At 39.0% G+C, this 19,623-nt stretch overlaps 1 protein-coding gene across 7 annotated transcripts in view; it reads left to right on the top strand.

Moving 5' to 3' along the window:
* dagla (diacylglycerol lipase, alpha) overlaps positions 1-19,623 on the top strand; it is a 167,450-nt gene that overhangs the window by 122,264 nt on the left and 25,563 nt on the right. For all 7 annotated transcript variants that reach the window (XM_078415439.1, XM_078415434.1, XM_078415432.1 and 4 more), the window contains 9 exons: positions 876-953; positions 5,423-5,547; positions 7,149-7,308; positions 10,642-10,725; positions 11,244-11,321; positions 11,722-11,802; positions 14,001-14,143; positions 16,869-16,937; positions 17,836-17,908. In XM_078415439.1, coding sequence (XP_078271565.1) covers positions 876-953; positions 5,423-5,547; positions 7,149-7,308; positions 10,642-10,725; positions 11,244-11,321; positions 11,722-11,802; positions 14,001-14,143; positions 16,869-16,937; positions 17,836-17,908 — 891 coding nt within the window. The remainder of the gene's footprint in view (positions 1-875; positions 954-5,422; positions 5,548-7,148; positions 7,309-10,641; positions 10,726-11,243; positions 11,322-11,721; positions 11,803-14,000; positions 14,144-16,868; positions 16,938-17,835; positions 17,909-19,623) is intronic.

Below are 19,623 nucleotides of genomic sequence, written 5' to 3'. Positions count from 1 at the left end.
TGAGGAAGTGCACATCTCCACTAACATCTCGGACCTTTTGGTCTAAGAGTGCTCAAATGAAGAAGAAACATTTGGGATAGTATTGAGATATGAATGCTGTAAGATTCAAGGAGATTATGTAGATAACAAGGAGTGACTTTAGACTTTACTTTAGATATATAGCGACGAAACAGGCCCTTCGGCCCACTGAATCCGCACGACCAATGACCACACCGTACACTAACACTATCCTACACAGTAGGGCCAATTTACAATTTTATCTAAGCCAATTAACCTATAAACCCGTATGTCTTTGGATTATGGGAGGAAACCGGAGCACCCGGAAAACAACCCACGTGGTCACAGGGAGAACATACAGACTCCGTACAGACTGCACACATAGTCAGAACCAAAGGTTCTTTGGTACTGTAAGGCAGCAGCTCCACCTCGAAGTCCCTGTGTCCCTCCTTGTGAATCAACAAAATGCATTTGAATATCATGAGAATGTTTATTCAATTATTTGAGGTTATTAAAGCAAAGGCTTGTCCATTGAACCATTCAAGAATTTAGTTTTGAACTTAACAGTGTGATTAAAACTAATTATTAAAAATTAATCAATACACCTTTATTCAAACCAATTATAAAACTGCATAAAATATGAACAAATTGATATGTTGGATGTTATATGTCATAGAAAATTATGAGGCTGGAGATTTCAAAATATATCTCGAGAACTGCAAATAAATCATCTGAAAATGTAAATTAGATGATATTTTCTGTCTAGCCCTTCTATAGAACAGGGATGAAAAGACATGATGATCATGGAAAAGCCCATGATGTTGGAATACTCTGCGGTAGCAAGGTAACAGGATTTTATTTCTTTATCTCTCATCTAGGCAAATAATGACATTTTGGCCTATCTATCGGGAATTCCAGTTACCAGAAATACAAAGTACCTTGACTTGAAAAATGCCGTGAGTTTTCTTTTTAACATATTTGGTCATTGTGGAAGATTTTGGTGTAATGCTGATATGTAATGTATCCTGAGCTAAAGGACAATGAAATCTGAATAAATTATTTATTTTGAAAACCATTTTTCTTGTCAACCAGCTATTATAATGAATTCCTATATTCTGAGAACAAAATAGATCCGCAAAAATAGTTCCAATCACATTCAATAATTCAAAGATATTTTATTGTCACATGTACCTGGGTATAGTGAAATGGTTTGTTTTGCAACCAACCCTGTAAAATCATATAGCAGACCTTACCTAGGCAATACACAAGTTTTGCCATGTTTCTGCCGTTGACAAAGTTACTTAAATTCACCGAGCAGTCCTATCTTCTGCCTGCCCGCCACATGTGACCACAGCCCCCCCCCCCCCTCCTCCGGGCTCTCCTTCGTTCTTGGTGCCCCCCCCCGGTCACCCTTCATTCTCAGCGGTCCACCGCCAGGTCCCCTCATTGTATCTTCATTTGGGTAAAAGAACAATAAGCCTTCCATGAATGGAGTGTTGTACAGGTTTACCAGATTGATTCCTGAGCCTGTCAAATGAGGAAGGTCTGGGTCGGCTAGACCTATATTCACTGGAGTTTAGTCAAATGAGAGGAGATCTCATGGGAAATCTGACAAACTACACAGACTGGATGCAGGGCAGACGTTTTGCCTGTTTGGGATGTCAAGAGTAAGCTCAGAGTCTGGATTATAAAGTTATATATTGAGGACTGAGATGAAAAAAAGTTTGATCACCTAGATGGTGGTCAATCTGTGGAATTCTCTGCTTTAGGAAGGATGAAGATAGAGGCTTTAAGGAGAGAGTAAAAATAATGATCGAGTAAAATAAGATGCATGGGATCCACATTGTCTTGGTAGATTGGATTCAGAATTCGCTTAACCAGAGAAAACAAAGGGAAGCAGTGGAAAGGGATCGTTATGGCTGGAGGTCTCTGACCAATGGCATTCTGCAAGGGTCATTGGTGGAACCTCTGTTCTTTATGATGTATATGAATGATTTGGGTGAAAATGGAGATGGGATAGTTAGTATGTTTGCACACAAAAATTGGCAGAGAGCGAAGAAAGCCGTACAGCAGGATATAAATCAGTTACACGTAAGGGTGGGGATATTGGGGTCCTAGTCCATAGCTTCCTGAAAGTATCTAAACCTTGTGCATAGAATGGTAAAGAAGATATTTGATATGCTTTCTTCATCGGGTGAGTCATTGAGTAAAAGGGTCAGGAAATTATGTTGCACCTTTATAGACCTTGTTTAGACGAAATTTGGATTATTGAGTGCAGTTCTGGTCACCCCTTTGCAGAATTGTTTTGATAGAGTGCAGAAGGGATTTACCAGAATGCTACCTGAATTGCAGTGTAACAACTATAAGAAGATTGTACAAACAAATGGTTTTCTCTGGAGCATCAGAGGCACAAGGGAGACCTGATTGAAGTATGTAAAATTATGAGAGGCATAGATATCTAGTCAGAACCTATTCCCCGGGGGGAAAATATCAAATACTGAAGGCATAGCTTTAAGATGGGAGAGGGAAATTTAAAAAGTGATGTCCAGGCAAGTTTCTTAAGTAGAGTGGTTAGTGCCGGGATTAGTTGCCAGAGTTGAAGGTGGAAGCAGATGAGATGGTGATGTGCAAGAGGATTTTAGATGGGCACGTGGATATGAAGGGAATATTAATATGGATCATCTGCCGACAGAAGGAATTAGCTTTATTTGGCATAATGTTTGGCACAAACACATTGGCCGAAGGGCCTGTTCCTGTGCTATATGGTTCTATTTTCTAATGCATTGATATAGAGGTTCAGCCATGATTGTATGGAATGGAGGAGCAGGCATGAAGAATTGAATGAACTGCCCGTGCTCCTATTTTCATCTCATCAGGGAATATGGGCTCTCAGGGAAGCAATCCCATTAGTTCCTCCCCCTTCTCATTACCTCCCAGTAACCCTGCAACTCATTCTTTTTTCACAAATATCCATCAACTCCCCTAACGATACTTTCTGCCATTAGTTTAGTTTAGTTTGAGGTACAGCACAGAAACAGGCCCTTCGGCCATCTGAGTCCGCGCCGACCAACAATCCCCACATATTAACACTACCTTACACACACTATGGACTATTTCCAATTATACCAAGCCAATTAACCTACAAACCTGTACGTCTTTGGAGTGTGGGAGGAAACCGAAGATCTCGGAGAAAATCCACGTGGTCATGGGGAGAACGTACAAACTCCGTACAGACAGCACCCATAGTCAGGATCGAACCCAGGTCTCTGGCGCTGTAAGGCAGTAACTCTACCGCTGCTCCACCATGCCGCCCCCCACAGGATAATTTATAGCAGCCAGTTGAAAGGATGTTCCCAACAGAAACTGAGAATTTTTAAATAATTTGCCTCTTACCAAGAATATTAGCCACTGACTAGAACGTACCAGGGTTTAAACTTTTCTTCTGCCTACCCCAGCGCCCTCTTCTTCATTCTTCTGAAAACACACTTTAGATTGCATTTTCCATCAGAAATCAGCAATTTTCTGGTGTTATAACTGAATAGTTTAGTTTATTATTGTTACGTGTACTGAGGTACAGTGAATAATTTTTGTTTGCGTGCTATCCAGTCAAAGAATAGACTATACATGAATTCAATCAAACCGTCCACGGTGAATAGATAAAGGGTACAACATTTAGTGCATGAGACAACCATTTAGTTGCCTGATAACTGCTGGGAAGAAACTCTTGCTGAATCTGGATGTGTGCGTTTTCAAATTTGTGTACCTCTTGCCAGATGAGAGAAGAGATTAAAGGGAGTGACCAGGGTGAAACTGGCCTTTGATTATGCTGGCGGCCTTGCTGAGGCAGCGTGAAGTGTAGATGGAGTCAATGTTAGTCTGGCTGGTTTGTGTGATGGTCTGGGCTATATCCACAACTCTCTGCAATTTCTTGTGGTCTTGGATGGAGCTGTTTCCAAACCATGCTGTGATGCATCCCAATATGATGTTCTAATAACAAGCTTCATGTGAGCATTTACATTATGAAGGTTGATTTTTCTGACTTTTGTGATCATTTGTTTCATTCAAACATGTTCTTGACTGTTGTTGACAGTATTTGTCATTCTACCGTGAATGTTATATTGCAGTAAATTGATATAGAATTATAATCCATTGATGGATCCCTGGCAGTCCTCATTTATTTACAGATGGAAAACCTGTGATGAAATATGCTCAAATGATCTGTTTTCTGTCCCAATGGAAAAATTGTAAAAGTTGACAAACCTGCCAAAAACATGTACGTGTAATGAAAGGAAGCTTTATTTTGGTTCCTCCTTAAAGGAATACTTTGTTTTAATAAGCTGTTTGGTGTTGACAGAATCAATTTCATTGTGCTGTTTTGTTGCATTGAGAAAATGGTGGACCCCATATATCCATCAAGGTGGAAATGTTTTGAATTGTAGACCAGACATTGAACTGGAATGAAAATTGAGGCAAAGCAGTGCCCTCTACTGGGAGCGAAAACCAAGTGCTGAAAGCTATCTATTTGAATCATAAAGTTTTTGTTGACATTGAATCCTATGGTTTAGACAAGTGCCTTTGGTCTGAGGTGCCTGAACCAACATGTTGAAGGAACAACTTAATCAGTTCCACTCCCTTTCACTGTAATCATGTACTTTTCTTTCCTTTATAAGCGTGTACCATCACATTTTAAATGATAGCTGAATCTGATCCCTTCAAAGTAGTGCATTTCAAATCATTGTAGTTATATCATAAATTAATTATTTTCTCATTGCTAACTCAAATGTGTCCTTAAGTTATCAACCCTTTTGACAGGGAAAACGGTTTAGGAGAACAAAGACTAGGGAGTGCAGATACGTGCTTCCAAAGAAGTGGCAAGACAGAGTATATGGGATGTATGGTCTCTTTTAATGCTACAAATTTGTAGAATTCGATGACGTGTGACTTATGACAAGTCTACTTTGCTCTATCATCTGTAATAATAAAGTTGTCTAAAATTCAAATAACTCCAAATTATGTTCATAATTTGGAGTTATTTAACCCTTTGTCCTCACTGTCCAGACTTGGTTTTAATGTTCTCAGTCTTCCTGGCCATGTTTCTCATTTCCACTAGAACCTTCTCCATCCTTCCAGCCAGCCAACATTTCTGCAACCAAATTATGGATATGCCTTCAATTGTATAGGTCCTTTGATCTAGAAACACATGTGTCCCTTTCCTTCTTGCACAAAACTTGTTTCTTTGACCAAGTGTTGGTCATTTGCCCTCATATACTAATCCCCTTAAGTGGGCCTGTGGCGAATTTTGTTTGACGATGCTCCAGTGAAGAACTTTGCGATAATTTACTATATTATCTGTACCATGTAAATATATTGTTGAAAAAACAAAATACATTTTTAGTCTTTGAGAAAGTATCTTTTTTTTTTTTAGCAAGAAATGCACATGTATAAGGAAGTGTGCTACTATATGCACTTTGCACTGGCTGCCTATGGCTGGCCCTTGTACTTAATGCGAAACCCAACCTGTGGAATCTGCAAACTGGCCAGCTCATGCTCGTGAGTAGCACTCATTTTATAAATGTGATGAAATCATTTTACTAAATACAAAATACCAGTTTCGAATTATCATACTGTTCAATTATTATGCAAATAGTGTGCAAAAATATGCTTAAGCTATGTTGAAGCATGTTAGCTTTCATCATTTACCAGACTTTGGGTGAGGTATAAATCTTAAAAATATGGCTTATCTTGTTCTGATTCTGTGCTTTTTATGTTCCATTCTCAATGTTGCTGTTGTCTTCCTCTTTTCTTTAATTTGTCCTAATTATCCTCCCATGTTTGTTATTCCATTTACTTTTTTCTTTCTTTGCCAAGCCAGTTTCCATCTCCTACTGGAGACACAAGGAAATGCCAATGTTCTTGAGCAAAACACAAAGTGCTGGAGGGGGTCGGGCAGCATCTGTGGAGGGGAAAGAAAGGTGACGTTTTGTGTCGGGATCATTATTAAATTGGTCTGAGGAAGAGTTCCAACATGAAACGTTGACTATTCATTCACTCCACTGATGCTGCCTAGCCCACTGGGTTACTCTAGGCCTTTGTGTTTTCCTCCTATGTTTCCTGCAGCTGCTAATTTTCTCCCTCTGCTTACAGTTCTCTTTTTTGGTGTCAAGTACTCCTGCTGCTTTCTCTTAACTCCATGGTAGATTTCGACTGCTGCCACTAACATTTTTAATATGTAGTTTTCCTTTCAATCAGTCAACAAATATTTTGCAGTTTAAGAAGCATAATATGATTTTAAACAGCTGTCAAGGAACTAGGATGTAAGATCAGCTATATTTAAGATGATACTCCAGAATGATAAGCATCAGTATAAACCATATCCCATATATCCCATAGATTTTGTATTTTAATAATAAGCAGGTTAATTTGCACTTTAAGTTTAACACTTTATTGCCATGTGAAGGACAACTAATGAAAGTTTAAAGATAATTGTATAATACATGGGCAATATCTGAATATTTACATTTAATTATTTGAATACGAACATAAAGCGTTGCAAACGAATGCACAAACATTATCCACCTAGTTTGAATATCAACCCATGTGAATGTGCCTTTTAATTAAAAAGCTGTGTCTCTATAAGATTATTTTATTGTGTTTTAAAGAGAAAACTATGAAATACTTGCACATGTAGTTAGAAATCATTTACTGTATGTTTTGAACTATTACTTTTTAAAAGATTATTTTAAATTATTAATCTACAGGAGAGACACTATAAAACTAAACTGTTCGATCTGAAATAGGTAGTGACCCCACTGTTAATGTGGAGTTTGTAAGTTAATTGGCCTCTGAAAAATTGTCCCTAATGTGTGAGGAATGGATGAGAAAGTGGGATAACATTGAGCTTGTGCGACCAGGTGATCGATAGTTGGTATATGTAAACTAAACATAACTTAAGACATGCTATGAACCAGAGTATAATCATAGTACACACCCTTGTACTTGAACATTACTCAATGATCAACAGTACACATACACTGTTGAGTGGGTGCAGATTAACAGGTTGTTCCAGAAGTTCACTAAGGCCTGTGCAACTGGAAAGTAGATGAATCACGATTCATTCATTTGTAATTACATAATTTTCTTCCATTTGCCAGGTGTTGCTCTTTTTGTCATCCTTTGCGACCCAGGTATGTGCCAAGTGTGACAGTTGAGGAAGACAACTGTTGCAATTGCAATATCATTGCCATCAAACGTCACTTTCTGGATGAGAATTTTGCATCAGTAGACATCGTATATACTTCTTGCCACGATGCGGTACGTTAATGAATGGTAATTATTAGGTTCGGCCAGGAAACGGGAAAATCTCACTGCTCTCCAGCTCTAATAGTACTGATGGATCTATTATCACTTCCACAGAGAAAAAGGGGATCTTGATTCAACATCGCATCCAAAACATGCCACCTTCAAAGTGCATCTTGTCTTTATCGTAGATGGGAAAGGTTTAGAGAGATGTGGGTCAAATATGGACAGGTAGGACTAGGAGAGTTGGGGCCTCTTGGTCAGCATGGGCAAATTGGGCCGAAGGGGCCTGTTTCCGTGTTGTATTAGTCTATGACTTTGACTCTAGCACTGAATTCAAGAGATCCGAAAGATTATGCCTTCAAGACTCTGGAGAGAGATTTGACCTCATGGTTTTTTACAGGGAGTGAAAATGCAACCACCTGACCTAACCTAGTAATTCTTTCTTTGAGCTTGGGTATCTGTTATTTCTTTCCGAACCTTCAACAAGTTCCAATTTTATGAATATCTTCCTTTGAGTGATTGGTAATTTGTTCTTGTGAGATTATAAATTATATTAGACAGACATTTTTTTTACATTTGTTTGATTTCAGTGTATCTGACAAGACCAACTTTAATTGGCCATCCCAAATTTTCCTTAAGTTGAGTGGTTTGCAAAGTTAAATTGCTTTCGAGCGATGTGCAAACATGACAGTAATGGGGTATTGTAATTTTTAAGTTACTGGACAAGCAGCTGAAGTTCTGGACCACTGATTCAGAAATACCTTTAGACGTACCTTTAGAAAAGGAGATGACAAGGAAATTATTTTGCCAAAGGGTGGTGATTCTGTGGAATTCATTGCCACAGATGGTTGTGGAGGCCAAGACGTTAGTTATTTTTAAAGCAAAGATTGGCAGGTTCTTAATTAGTAAGGCTGTTAAAGAATACAGGGAGAAAGAAGGAGAATGGGTTTGAGAGAGAAAGATAGATCAGCCGTGATTGAATGGCGGAGTAGACTCGATGGACCAAGTGGCCTAATTCTTCTCTGATGACATGACTAAATGTGCATTTGAATCCTTCCACAGCCACTGTGGAATTTAAATTCTAATAATTAAATCAAATTTAGAATTGAAAGCAAAAAAACAGCCTCAATAATTATAACCCACAAGACAAACAGATCGTCATCAAGACCCATCTGCTCCATGTATGTCCTTCAGGAATGAAATCTGCCATCCGTACTAGGTCTGAATTCCTAACTGCCTCATCAGTAGTTCAAAGGCAATTACAGATAAGCTGTGAGTGTCAGTGCACCAGCAACATTGCAAATCCTGAACAAATAAATAAAGGACTGGTTATGAAAGATACATTTCCTGCCTGAAAGGACATTAGTGAATCAGATACGATTTTACAACCATCCGATTGTTTAATCGTCATTATTACAGACAATAGTTTTGCATATGTTTTTCGAGCATGTTTTTTTTTACATAGAGAGTGGTGGGGACCCGGATTGCGCTGCCAGGGGTGGTGGTGGAGGCAGATATGATAGTGGTGTTTAAGAGAGGCACATGGAAGTGCAGGTAAAAGAGGGATATGGATCATGTACAGGCAGATGAGATCAGTTTGACTTGGCATCATGTGCCAAAGGGCCTGTTCCTGGGCCATACTCTTCTATGTTCTATTTCCGTTTTTTTTGTAATTACAATACGATACAACTTTATTTATCCCAGGAGAGAAATTGATCTGCCAACAGTCATAAAAATACAAAACACAAAATACATGAAACATGAAATTACAGTGACATGTGGAAAAGATTGGGGATGTGGAAAAATTGGGGGTGGAGGGGGGGGGATCAGTCTCAGTATCAGTCTACCCCACAACAGAAGGGGGAGTTGTAGACCCCCCTCCCCAATCTTTGCACATCCCCAATCTTGTTAAAAAAATGAATTCTTGTTAATATAAAATAAACAGATATCAGTTTCCACATATATTCTAGTGACCTGCTGAAAATTGACCATTAATGTCATATGCTTGTATATACTGATGCCACCGTGGCTCAGGACGCTGATTAAATGATCACAAGAATCTTGCAAGCAGCACGTGAGCACATTCTGAAGATCGTCATCAGTAACTGCCCTTAAAAGAAATAATCAGCAGATATTATACAACACAAGAAACCTTTGTCACTATGGTAACACATCTTCAGCAGGGAAGATTTTCACCCACCAAACTCCATCTATTATTCAATTAAAATTTACACAGAAATCTTATCTGTCTCGGATGGGGTCAGTTTTACTGTCATATAAAATGGCAGGCACACTAGCTAAAATATTTTTCCGATTCAGTTCTTATTTCCTCCTTGCTTGGTACTGCTGACCATGCCGGGCAATTTATAAAATAAATTGGTAGCCATAACCCACAAAACCAATAGACATTAATAAAGTACAAGTTCCTGCCAAGTAATAGCAAGGTGAATATTGAAATACATGATCCTTTAGCCTCTTGTTATTGTAGACCTTCCATACACAGTAAACCTCCACTAGTACATTCACCGACTACTGGCATTTGCACATTTATCGGTTGGGGGAGTGGAATACTTGTGTTCCTAGAAGCGGTCCATGTTGCGATTTCCATAATGTGAAGGCACGCCATCTGCTTTGGTGTCAAGAATTGAGAGTGCAAAAGAATAGTTTATTTACTGTTTTCACGTAAATTTTTAATATAATGTAGTCAAACAAACAGCAATCAAGTAAATCATGTAAGCTTATTTTTGGTGGTGTAAGGCAGAAATGTGGGCCATAATATAAGAGGAACTCTGTATTGCTCTTCAAGTAATGCCATGTGATCTTTAACATATACATCACAGAGAAATATTTTAATATCTGATCCATTATTACAATGCAGACTTCTTCAATATTGCACAGCAGTGTCAACCTGAATTATATGCTCTCGGCTTTGTAGTTGTGCTTAAATCGATGAACCTGTGACTCGACAAAGTCATTACTGTGGTGGCAAATTGAAAGTCGGAATCAATAGCAGGAGTCTGCATGAATTTAATATTGGAAAAATGTGCTGGATTAATTATTTGCAGCTTAGAAAGGAAACAATAGTACATTTTGAGGATCTTTTAATTGAAGTAATTTTACTGTCACTCCTGTTTTTCATGCAGACTCAATTTTTTAATTATGGAGTGAAGCAGTACCTAAATCATTGAAATTAAAAGCCATGATATAGGCAAAATATTAACTACTTGTTCTAATTCATTCATTATAATTAATCTAAGGACTTTTTGGATGAATCTCTTAGTTTCTTCCAATTTCACTATGATAAAATTGTGTTCATTCGTATTATATTAATTTTACTCTCTTTAGGTATTTGAGACACCATTTTATGTTGCCGTAGATCACACGAAGAAAAAGGTGGTGATCAGTATTCGGGGGACGCTTTCACCAAAGGTGAGGATTTATAAATATTCTAAGATTGTAGTTGATGACAGAAATTCTGGCTCACTCCGTGAGCCAGGTATCCATTGTGACAAGGCTTCAAATTAAGATGCCTTTGGCATCAGGAGAATGGTCGGTCTTCCAACTTTCAATACTTCAATAATTTTATTGTTATATAAAAGCCACAGAATATTTCAATTACACATTTTTACTGTGTCCGGACACAAGTGGACAGTTGATAAGTGCATAAAGGCTCCTTAGAGATAAACACAAATCCATTGCGATACTTAACTAAAACTACATTGGAAGGCAGAGAAACAAGTACACTTTTGCATAACCTTAACAGCAGTAGTAATTTATATGGTTTATAAACAGATACATGTTTGTGTAGGTAAACAAAGTAATCATTCTGTAGTCAAGGAAATGGAAAAAAAATGGAGAGTAAAAACTACTGACTGGAAACCAAAGACACCAGGAACATACTTATATACATTTCTGTATGCTTTGACGTATTCTGTTTCTGCTGACAGGATGCTCTGACTGATTTGACTGGGGATGCTGAACGATTGCCAGTAGAGGGACATCATGGAACTTGGCTTGGTCATAAGGTGAGTAGAATATTTGCCTTATCTTTTATTTGAAATAGCCATAAACAAAATAACTACTGGAGACACTAGAAACTGGAGATGCTTGAGGATCTCAGCTGATCAGGCAGCATCTGTTGAGCGAATGTACAGGCTATATTTTGGGTCGGGTCCCACTGATGGAGTGAGGTGAGGCAACTGGAAAAGAGAAGTAAGGTCAGGACAAAGCCCAGTAAGAGGTGAACACAAGTGGGGAGGCAAGTGATCAAGTGATCAGGAAGTATGAGTCATGTCTTTGAGGTTGAAGGTAGATTTTAGTTGTCCTTTTATTGTACTTTCTACTCCTTACCACATTATTAATCAAATTAAAAGCTTGCTGTTATTTTACAATTTATTTTTACTAAGAATTTTGTTTCGTTTACAGGGGATGGTTCTATCTGCTGAATATATTAAAAAGAAACTGGAACAGGAGATGATTCTCTCTCAAGCTTTTGGCCGTGACCTGGTATGGAACAACTTAGGTTGTAAAGTATAGATAGAAACAAATTAAATGTACGGTGATTCTGAATTAAAATCAACATGTCTTATCTTACAGCAGAGTGAAGGGAAGGATCACAATACGTCTTGGTTAAATATCAGATGTGTTCAGTATTGAATGAAGGGCATCAACTTGAAATGTCCTTCACTCGTTTTCCCATAATTGGATGATGAATTCCCAGATATGCAAGTCCAATGTCTTTTCAGGCAAGGCCTGCTGCCTATACTGAGATAATAACTTGTTAACTTATTTTGTGAGTTCCATGTACATTGGCCTGGATGATGAGTTCCATGTACATTGGCATGATTCACCACCTCTTGTTGACATGTAGTTAATTGCTGAGGAATCTTTTTACCATATCCTGGAATTCAGCAACTTAACTCTCAGCAGTGGCACAGACCCAAGCAATACAATGGAGAAACCATGATGTTCCTCAATCATGATTTAGAAATGTTTTTAAACTAAATGCAAAATAATTAAAAGGAACTTATCCTCGCTCTACTAAACTTGCTTACAGCCCAGTTCAGTTTAGTTTATTATCACGCATGCAGTTAAAAGTTTTTGTTGTGTGCTATCCAGTCAGCAGAAAGACAATACATGACAATACAATTGAGCCATTTACAATATATAGATGCATGATAAAGGAATAACGTTTAGTGCAAGGTAAAGCCAGCAAAGTCCGATCAAGGATAGTACAAGGGTCACCAAAAAGGTAGATAGTAGTTCAGCACTGCTCTCTGGTTGTGATCCTAAGGGAAATATATTGTCCTTGAAACCCAATGTCAATTCTGACAGCAGTGGGGAATCCTGCATCAGCGGGATGCTGGGGAATCTTGAGTCCAGCAACGGACCATAATAAGAGATCAACTTTTGGTGTGTTTCTGACTGCACCTGAATACACATGCATGGAGGTCCCTGACTTGCTGTCACTCATCTGCACAAATGTTGGTAGATTGAATGAAACTACTTCCATTTTCCAGCAAAATTCAGTCCATTGTATTTCTACTGTCATAATTCATGGGGGACACGTTGTTTAAAACATGACCCCAAATGGGTAGAATTTAGGAATAAGAGTTGATCACTTTGTTAAGATTATACTATCGGCCTCCCAAATGTCAATGGCATTTAAGGCACAGATGTAAGCAAATAAGCGAGTTCGGTATGAACATGCGCTGGTCATAGGTAAACATTCTTACCGGGTGATCTGCTGCATGTATACAGACCTGCGTTTCATCCGTATTTTCCAGTTTTGCTTCGTAGAGGTAAGAAAATACTGCTTTAAAAAATATTAATTAGGTGAATTTATGGTTAATTTGTACAAGACTACGATGATTTTGTAGGCTTTATTGCTTTATGCTTCGGTGAGTGAGCGAGATCATTAAGATTTTCTTTTGCATTGTAACTTGTACCGGAGCTGCTCCTCAAGCGGAAATATGTCACACTTCCCAAACCATGAGTTATTCTTGGTTTTCCGGATTGTCGGCGATGCAAAAGAAAAACAGAGTGAATTTGAGTGAATGAAGTGCTGCTTTGTGCAGGCGGTGGCTACAGTTTGGAATGTCAATGGATGACCACTGTAAACTTGAAGCTGCTGTTCATGCAGCAATTAGACAGCTGCAGAGGTCAGCATCCAGCAGAGTGGTTTGTCTGATCAAACCCTCCCTATAATATCACCCGGTAGACACAGAATGCTGGAGTAACTCAGCGGGACAGGTAGCATCTCTGGAGAGAAGAAATGGGTGACGTTTTGGGTCGAGACCAAAATTCACCTGGGAACAGATTCACCTGGACTGCTGAGTATTTTCTGTTTTGGAAACATTGGGCCAGCTCAACATTCGCCCATTTAAATTCCATAAGCATTGAGCTTCCATTTCTTTCTAACAAATTTGGGAAAGCTAAATCATAAATGGAATACTTTGGATACTGGAATCCAAAGGCATGGTTTTAATATTCTTTACACTTGTTCCATCTGTGGTCAAAATAGACCGTTATAAGTAAAATACAACTATATTATCAAGCAATTTGAATGAAATTAATAATCATTTTCTTAAAACAAAAAGTTTACCATTTGGTTACCGGCCTTTCATGTCCACAAGGTGATAAGAGAAGTAAAGACAAAATAAATTTATTTTACCAACCTTTGTGCTTCTCTTATCCATCAACAGGGGAAAGGGACCAAACATTATGGATTAGTTGTGGTTGGACATTCCTTAGGAGCTGGAACAGCAGCTATTCTTTCCTTCCTGCTCAGACCACAGTATCCTACTCTATGCTGTTATGCTTACTCTCCACCTGGGGGTCTACTTAGGTAAGTCCATACAAGGCTAATGTTGTGTTGCATATCATCCATGCCCAGTTTAGAGTTATAGAATCATGTGTTTCAATTGCACCAAAAATAGTAACTAAAGGAATATATCACCCGCTAAGCTATAGCACTTTGAATAAGTAAAACTACTATTTACAAAATAATTTTAGTTTTAAAGACACACGGCCTTACTTTGATAGCACATTACTGCGCATTGTTACCTGGGCAGAAAAGTGGTAGAGCAAGTAGTGTCTCTCAGCTCCAGCGACCCAGGTCCAATCTTGATTTCTTGTGCTGTCTGTGTGTAGTTTGCAGGTTCTCCATGTGGCTGCTGCGTTTCCTCGAGACGCTCTGCTTTTCTTTACGGGAGGGATTTCCAGTTTGCATGATTTCATGCATCTGCGTGTGGCTGTTTTAAAATTTTGATCAGTGTTTTTAATCAGGGTTAGTATTGTATATTCCTAATCAACAGGAAGAAATGGGGGAGATATTAAACAATTTCTTTTCTTCGGTATTTACCGAGGAGAAGGATATTGAATTATGTGAGGTACGCGAAACAAGTAGAGTAGTGATGGAAATTAGGAGGATTAAAGAAGAGGAGGTACGGACACTTTTGAAGAATATAAAAGTGGATAAGTCTCCAGGTCCTGATAGGATATTCCCTAGGACATTGAGGGAAGTTAGTGCAGAAATAGCAGGGGCTATGACGGAAATATTTCAAACGTCATTAGAAACAGGGATGGTGCCGGAAGATTGGCGCATTGCGCATGTTGTGCCTTTGTTTAAAAAAGGTTCTAAAAGTAAACCTAGCAATTATAGACCTATTAGTTTGACGTCTGTGGTGGGAAAATTAATGGAAAAGATACTTAGGGACAATATATATAATTATTTGGATAATCAAGGCCTGATTAGAAACAGTCAACATGGATTTGTGCCTGGAAGGTCATGTTTGACTAATCTTCTTGAATTTTTTGAAGAGGTTACCAGGGAAATTGATAAAGGCAAGGCTGTGGATGTTGTCTATATGGACTTCAGTAAGGCATTTGACAAGGTTCCACATGGAAGGTTGATTAAGAAGGTTAAATCGTTGGGTATTAATAGTGAGGTTGCAAGATGGATTCATCAATGGCTGAATGGGAGATACCAGAGGGTAACGGTTGACAATTGTATGTCAGGTTGGAGGCCAGTGTCTAGTGGAGTGCCCCAAGGATCTGTGTTGGGTCCACTGTTGTTTGTCATTTACATTAATGATCTGGATGATGGTGTGGCAAATTGGATTAGTAAATATGCAGATGATACTAAGATAGGTGGAGTAGTTGATAGTGAGGTAGATTTTCAAAGTCTACAGAGAGACTTGGGCCTTTTGGAAGGGTGGGCTGAAAGATGGCAGATGGAGTTTAATGCTGATAAGTGTGAGGTGCTGCATTTTGGTAGGACAAATCAAAATAGGACGTACAGGGTAAATGGTAGGGAATTGAGGAATGCAGTGGAACAGAGGGATCTGGGAATAACTGTGCATTGTTCCCTGAAGGTGGAATCTCATGTGGATAGGGTGGTGAAGAAGGCGTTTGGTATGCTTGCCTTTATAAATCAGAGCATCGAGTATAGAAGTTGGGATGTAATGTTGAAATTGTACAGGGCATTGGTGAGGCCGAATCTGGAGTATGGTGTGCAGTTCTGGTCGCCAAATTATAGGAAGGATGTCGACAAAATGGAGAGGGTACAGAGGAGATTTACTAGAATGTTGCCTGGGTTTCAGCACTTAGGCTACAGAGAGAGGTTGAACAGGTTGGGTCTTTATTCTTTGGAGCGTAGAAGGTTGAGGGGGGACTTGATAGAGGTTTTTAAAATTTTGAGAGGGACGGACAGAGTTGACGTGGGTAGGCTTTTCCCTTTGAGAGTGGGGAAGATTCCAACAAGGGGACATAGCTTCAGAATTGAGGGACAAAGGTTTAGGGGTAACATGAGGGGGAACTTCTTTACTCAGAGGGTTGTGGCTGTATGGAATGGGCTTCCGGTGGAAGTGGTGGAGGCTGGCTCGATTTTATTATTTAAGAGTAAATTGGATAGGTATATGGATAGGAGGGGATTGGAGGGTTATGGTCTGAGTGCAGGTAGATGAGACTAGGTCAGGGAGAATGGTCGGCGTGGACTGGTAGGGCCGGACAGGCCTGTTTCCATGCTGTAGTTGTTATATGTTATATGTTACATTCATAACGTGGTGAACAACAGTTCTTGTGGTGAAGCTGCTCTCAGTACATTAGATTCCATATTGAGCATCGTAGATGACTGTTCCATTTCTGGCTCTTGTACCATGTTTTGGTTAGTTTCTCAAACATTGTAATTTGACATCAGTTTATTTAGATCAGTAAAGCTTCATTTTAGTTCTGATCCACTATTGCAGCTGGATATTAGCCTGAAGACAATGATGAGGTATGCTGTGATTTCTCAAGATAAAATGGTTTGCCGATTCTCACCCCCTCCCCTCCCCCCTCGCTAGGAGATAGATTTAAACTTTAAAATGTGAATAACTTTAAAAATATAACACCGATTTCAATGAAACTTCTTCCATTAGGACCAAAGGGATGCCAGTAAGGTGGGACTAAAATTGTCGTGTTATCGTGTACCGTTTTGGCTGTAGTTCAGGAACAAAAAACAAGAGTTTTTGTATATTGTTTAACCACTGTAATTGTTATTTCCTAATAATTCCCACAATATAATCCTCTAGCGGCGATGCAATGGAATATTCCAAGGAGTTTGTGACATCTGTTATCTTGGGGAAGGATCTGGTGCCAAGGCAAGTTAAAATATCTTCTTTAACTTTGCTAATTGATGAATCTATTAATATATTCTGCAATACACTGTTATTTAAAATTTATTCTCCACCAAAATATTTATACACTTAAAAGGTTTTGAATGGCTGATTTTGCATGAACCAGCTGTATTCAATTAATATTAAATGGTTTTATAATTTGTCATGTAATCTGTATGTACAGTACCTAGCATAATTATCCTGACCTGAAACGTCACCTATCCATGTTTTCTAGGGATGCTGCCTGAGCTGCTGAGTTACAACAGCACTTTGTGCCTTTTTTCCCTAAACTAGCATCTGCAGTTTCTTGTTTCTACATAATTATTTAGATAGTTGCCTTGGATAGAAACCAAACAAAATCTGGCAAGTCTGTGGTGTGAATAACATTCATTTTTATAATGAAAGCATATGATGTTTTTTGAGATATTTAAATAAACCAGCTGCAGGATGGTGCCACCTGATAAAACATGAGATGTTTCAGTATATTTGAGATAATTAATTAAGATTTAATCATGTTGCTACCAAACTCTGAAACCTCTCATGACTTTGTGCACAGTATAGATTTTGGAGCCAAAAGAAACTGCAGATGCTTGCATCTTGAGCAAAACACAGTGCTGGAGAAGCTCATGTAGCATTTGTAGGGAGATGGACAGATGTTAATTTGGGTCAGGACCCATCAGACTCCAGTCACGAATTTATAATGAATGATGATTGTTTGTGCAGCTGAACTTGTTGGTCTCATTAGACAGCTTGATATTTTATTAATGCGAGTTGGTTTACAATTCACAGAAGCACAGTTAACCTACTTCCATGTAATATTAGCTGTTATTATATAACTCTATTAATTAGTTAACAGAATGTAACAAATTATTTGTCCCTGTAGACTTGGGTTGTCTCAGCTAGAAGTCTTTCGGAGACACCTGCTGGATGTGCTACAGAAGAGCAATAAACCCAAGGTTGGTTTTTCTATTCTTGCTTGCACATTCAACTATTTTTAATCTCTCCATTAAACAAAATTTTAATCGATTCCTCTTTTTGGATCTTCATGTGCTCGCTTTGCAAGTGTTATATAGTTTGGGAAAACTTGTTGGTTTGGAGAGATTGTAAAGCAAGATGTGACATGCAGCCTTGTCTGCACACATCAGGGGTTTTGTTAGACACAAAATGCTGGAGTAATGCAGCAGGTGCCTTTTCAGGTCGAGACCCTTCTTCAGACTATCCAAATAGAGAGAGTACAGAGGAGATTTACTAGAATGTTGCCTGGGTTTCAGCACTTAAGCTACAGAGAGAGATTGAACAGGTTGGGTCTTTATTCTTTGAAGCGCAGAAGGTTAAGGGGGGACTTGATAGAGGTTTTTAAAATTTTAAGAGGGACGAACAGAGTTGACGTGGGTAAGCCTTTCCCTTTGAGAGTGGGGAAGATTCAAACAAGGGGACATAACTTCAGAATTAAGGGACAAAAGTTTAGGGGTAACATGAGGGGTAACCTTTTTACTCAGAGGGTGGTGGCTGTATGGAATGAGCTTCCGGTGGAAGTGGTGGAGGCAGGCTCGATTTTATTATTTAAGAGTAAATTAGATAGGTATATGGATGGGAAGGGATTGGAGGGTTATGGTCTGAGAGCAGGTAGATGGGACTAGGTCGGAGAAAGTGTTCGGCATGGACTAGAAGGGCCAAACTGGCCTGTTTCCGTGCTGTAATTGTTATATGGTTATATAGTTAAACGTCACCCATCCTTTCTCTCCGGAGATGCTGCCTGTCCCGCTGAGTTACTTCAGCATTTTGTGTCTATCTTTGGTTTAAACCAACATCTGCAGTTCCTTCCTACACAGAGGTTTTGGTAGCAGGTCCATCAGTGTGGTGGCAGCAGAGGTGGAACAGCCAGTCCAAAAGTGGAAGTGGAAACCATTTTGAGAGCAGAAATGGAAAGGTTGCTGCAAGTGCAGCACAGTCCGACAGTGACTGTGGGGAAGGCACTGCACGGCAGTTGGTTAGAGCATCCAACAATTGAGGCTGTGCATCAAATCCAGCCGCCCACAGTTTGGAAAGACTTGCCCTTATACATACCAGTGTATAAGCTGAGGAAGGAACAAAGAAGAGACTTGTAAATTGGTGTAAAGATTTTGAATTCAAAACAGATAGTTCTGCTATAATGTGAGTTTCCATTATGCAATTTGGATATAATGCAACTATAGGATCACTGAATTCTCAATGATTTACTGAGTCCAGTAGTAGTGTTTAAAACTTTTTATTCAGGCACAATGGTTATACGGTATCAGAGCAAAACATTAAAATATCTCCAGACCTAATTAAATACTGAACATATAAAACGCTCTCACCTTTAGATATTGTTGTACAGAGAAAAGGCTGTCATGGAAAAAAGTGTTGGAAGGAAAACCTCTTTACATGTAATTTCCCTGCAGAAATCAAACACTATTGTTTAAGAATGCAGCTGCGAGAGGCCATTGAAATTTACTTCTATTGAGACGTACAACAATACTCTATTAAACAATGTAACATGTAGCCTTTTATTCACAAAATGCTGGAGTAACTCAGCAGGTCAGGCAGCATCTCAGGAGAGAAGGAATGGGTGAGGTTTTGGGTCGAGACCCTACTTCAGACTGATGTCAGGGGGGGAAGGATATAGGTGGAGACAGGAAGATAGAGGGAG

Source organism: Rhinoraja longicauda, chromosome 18 (genome assembly GCF_053455715.1).
Source record: "Rhinoraja longicauda isolate Sanriku21f chromosome 18, sRhiLon1.1, whole genome shotgun sequence".
In the NCBI taxonomy this organism is placed as follows: domain Eukaryota; kingdom Metazoa; phylum Chordata; class Chondrichthyes; order Rajiformes; family Arhynchobatidae; genus Rhinoraja; species Rhinoraja longicauda.
The sequence above is the reverse complement of the archived record's forward strand: the minus strand, read 5'-3'. Positions and strand labels throughout refer to the sequence as shown.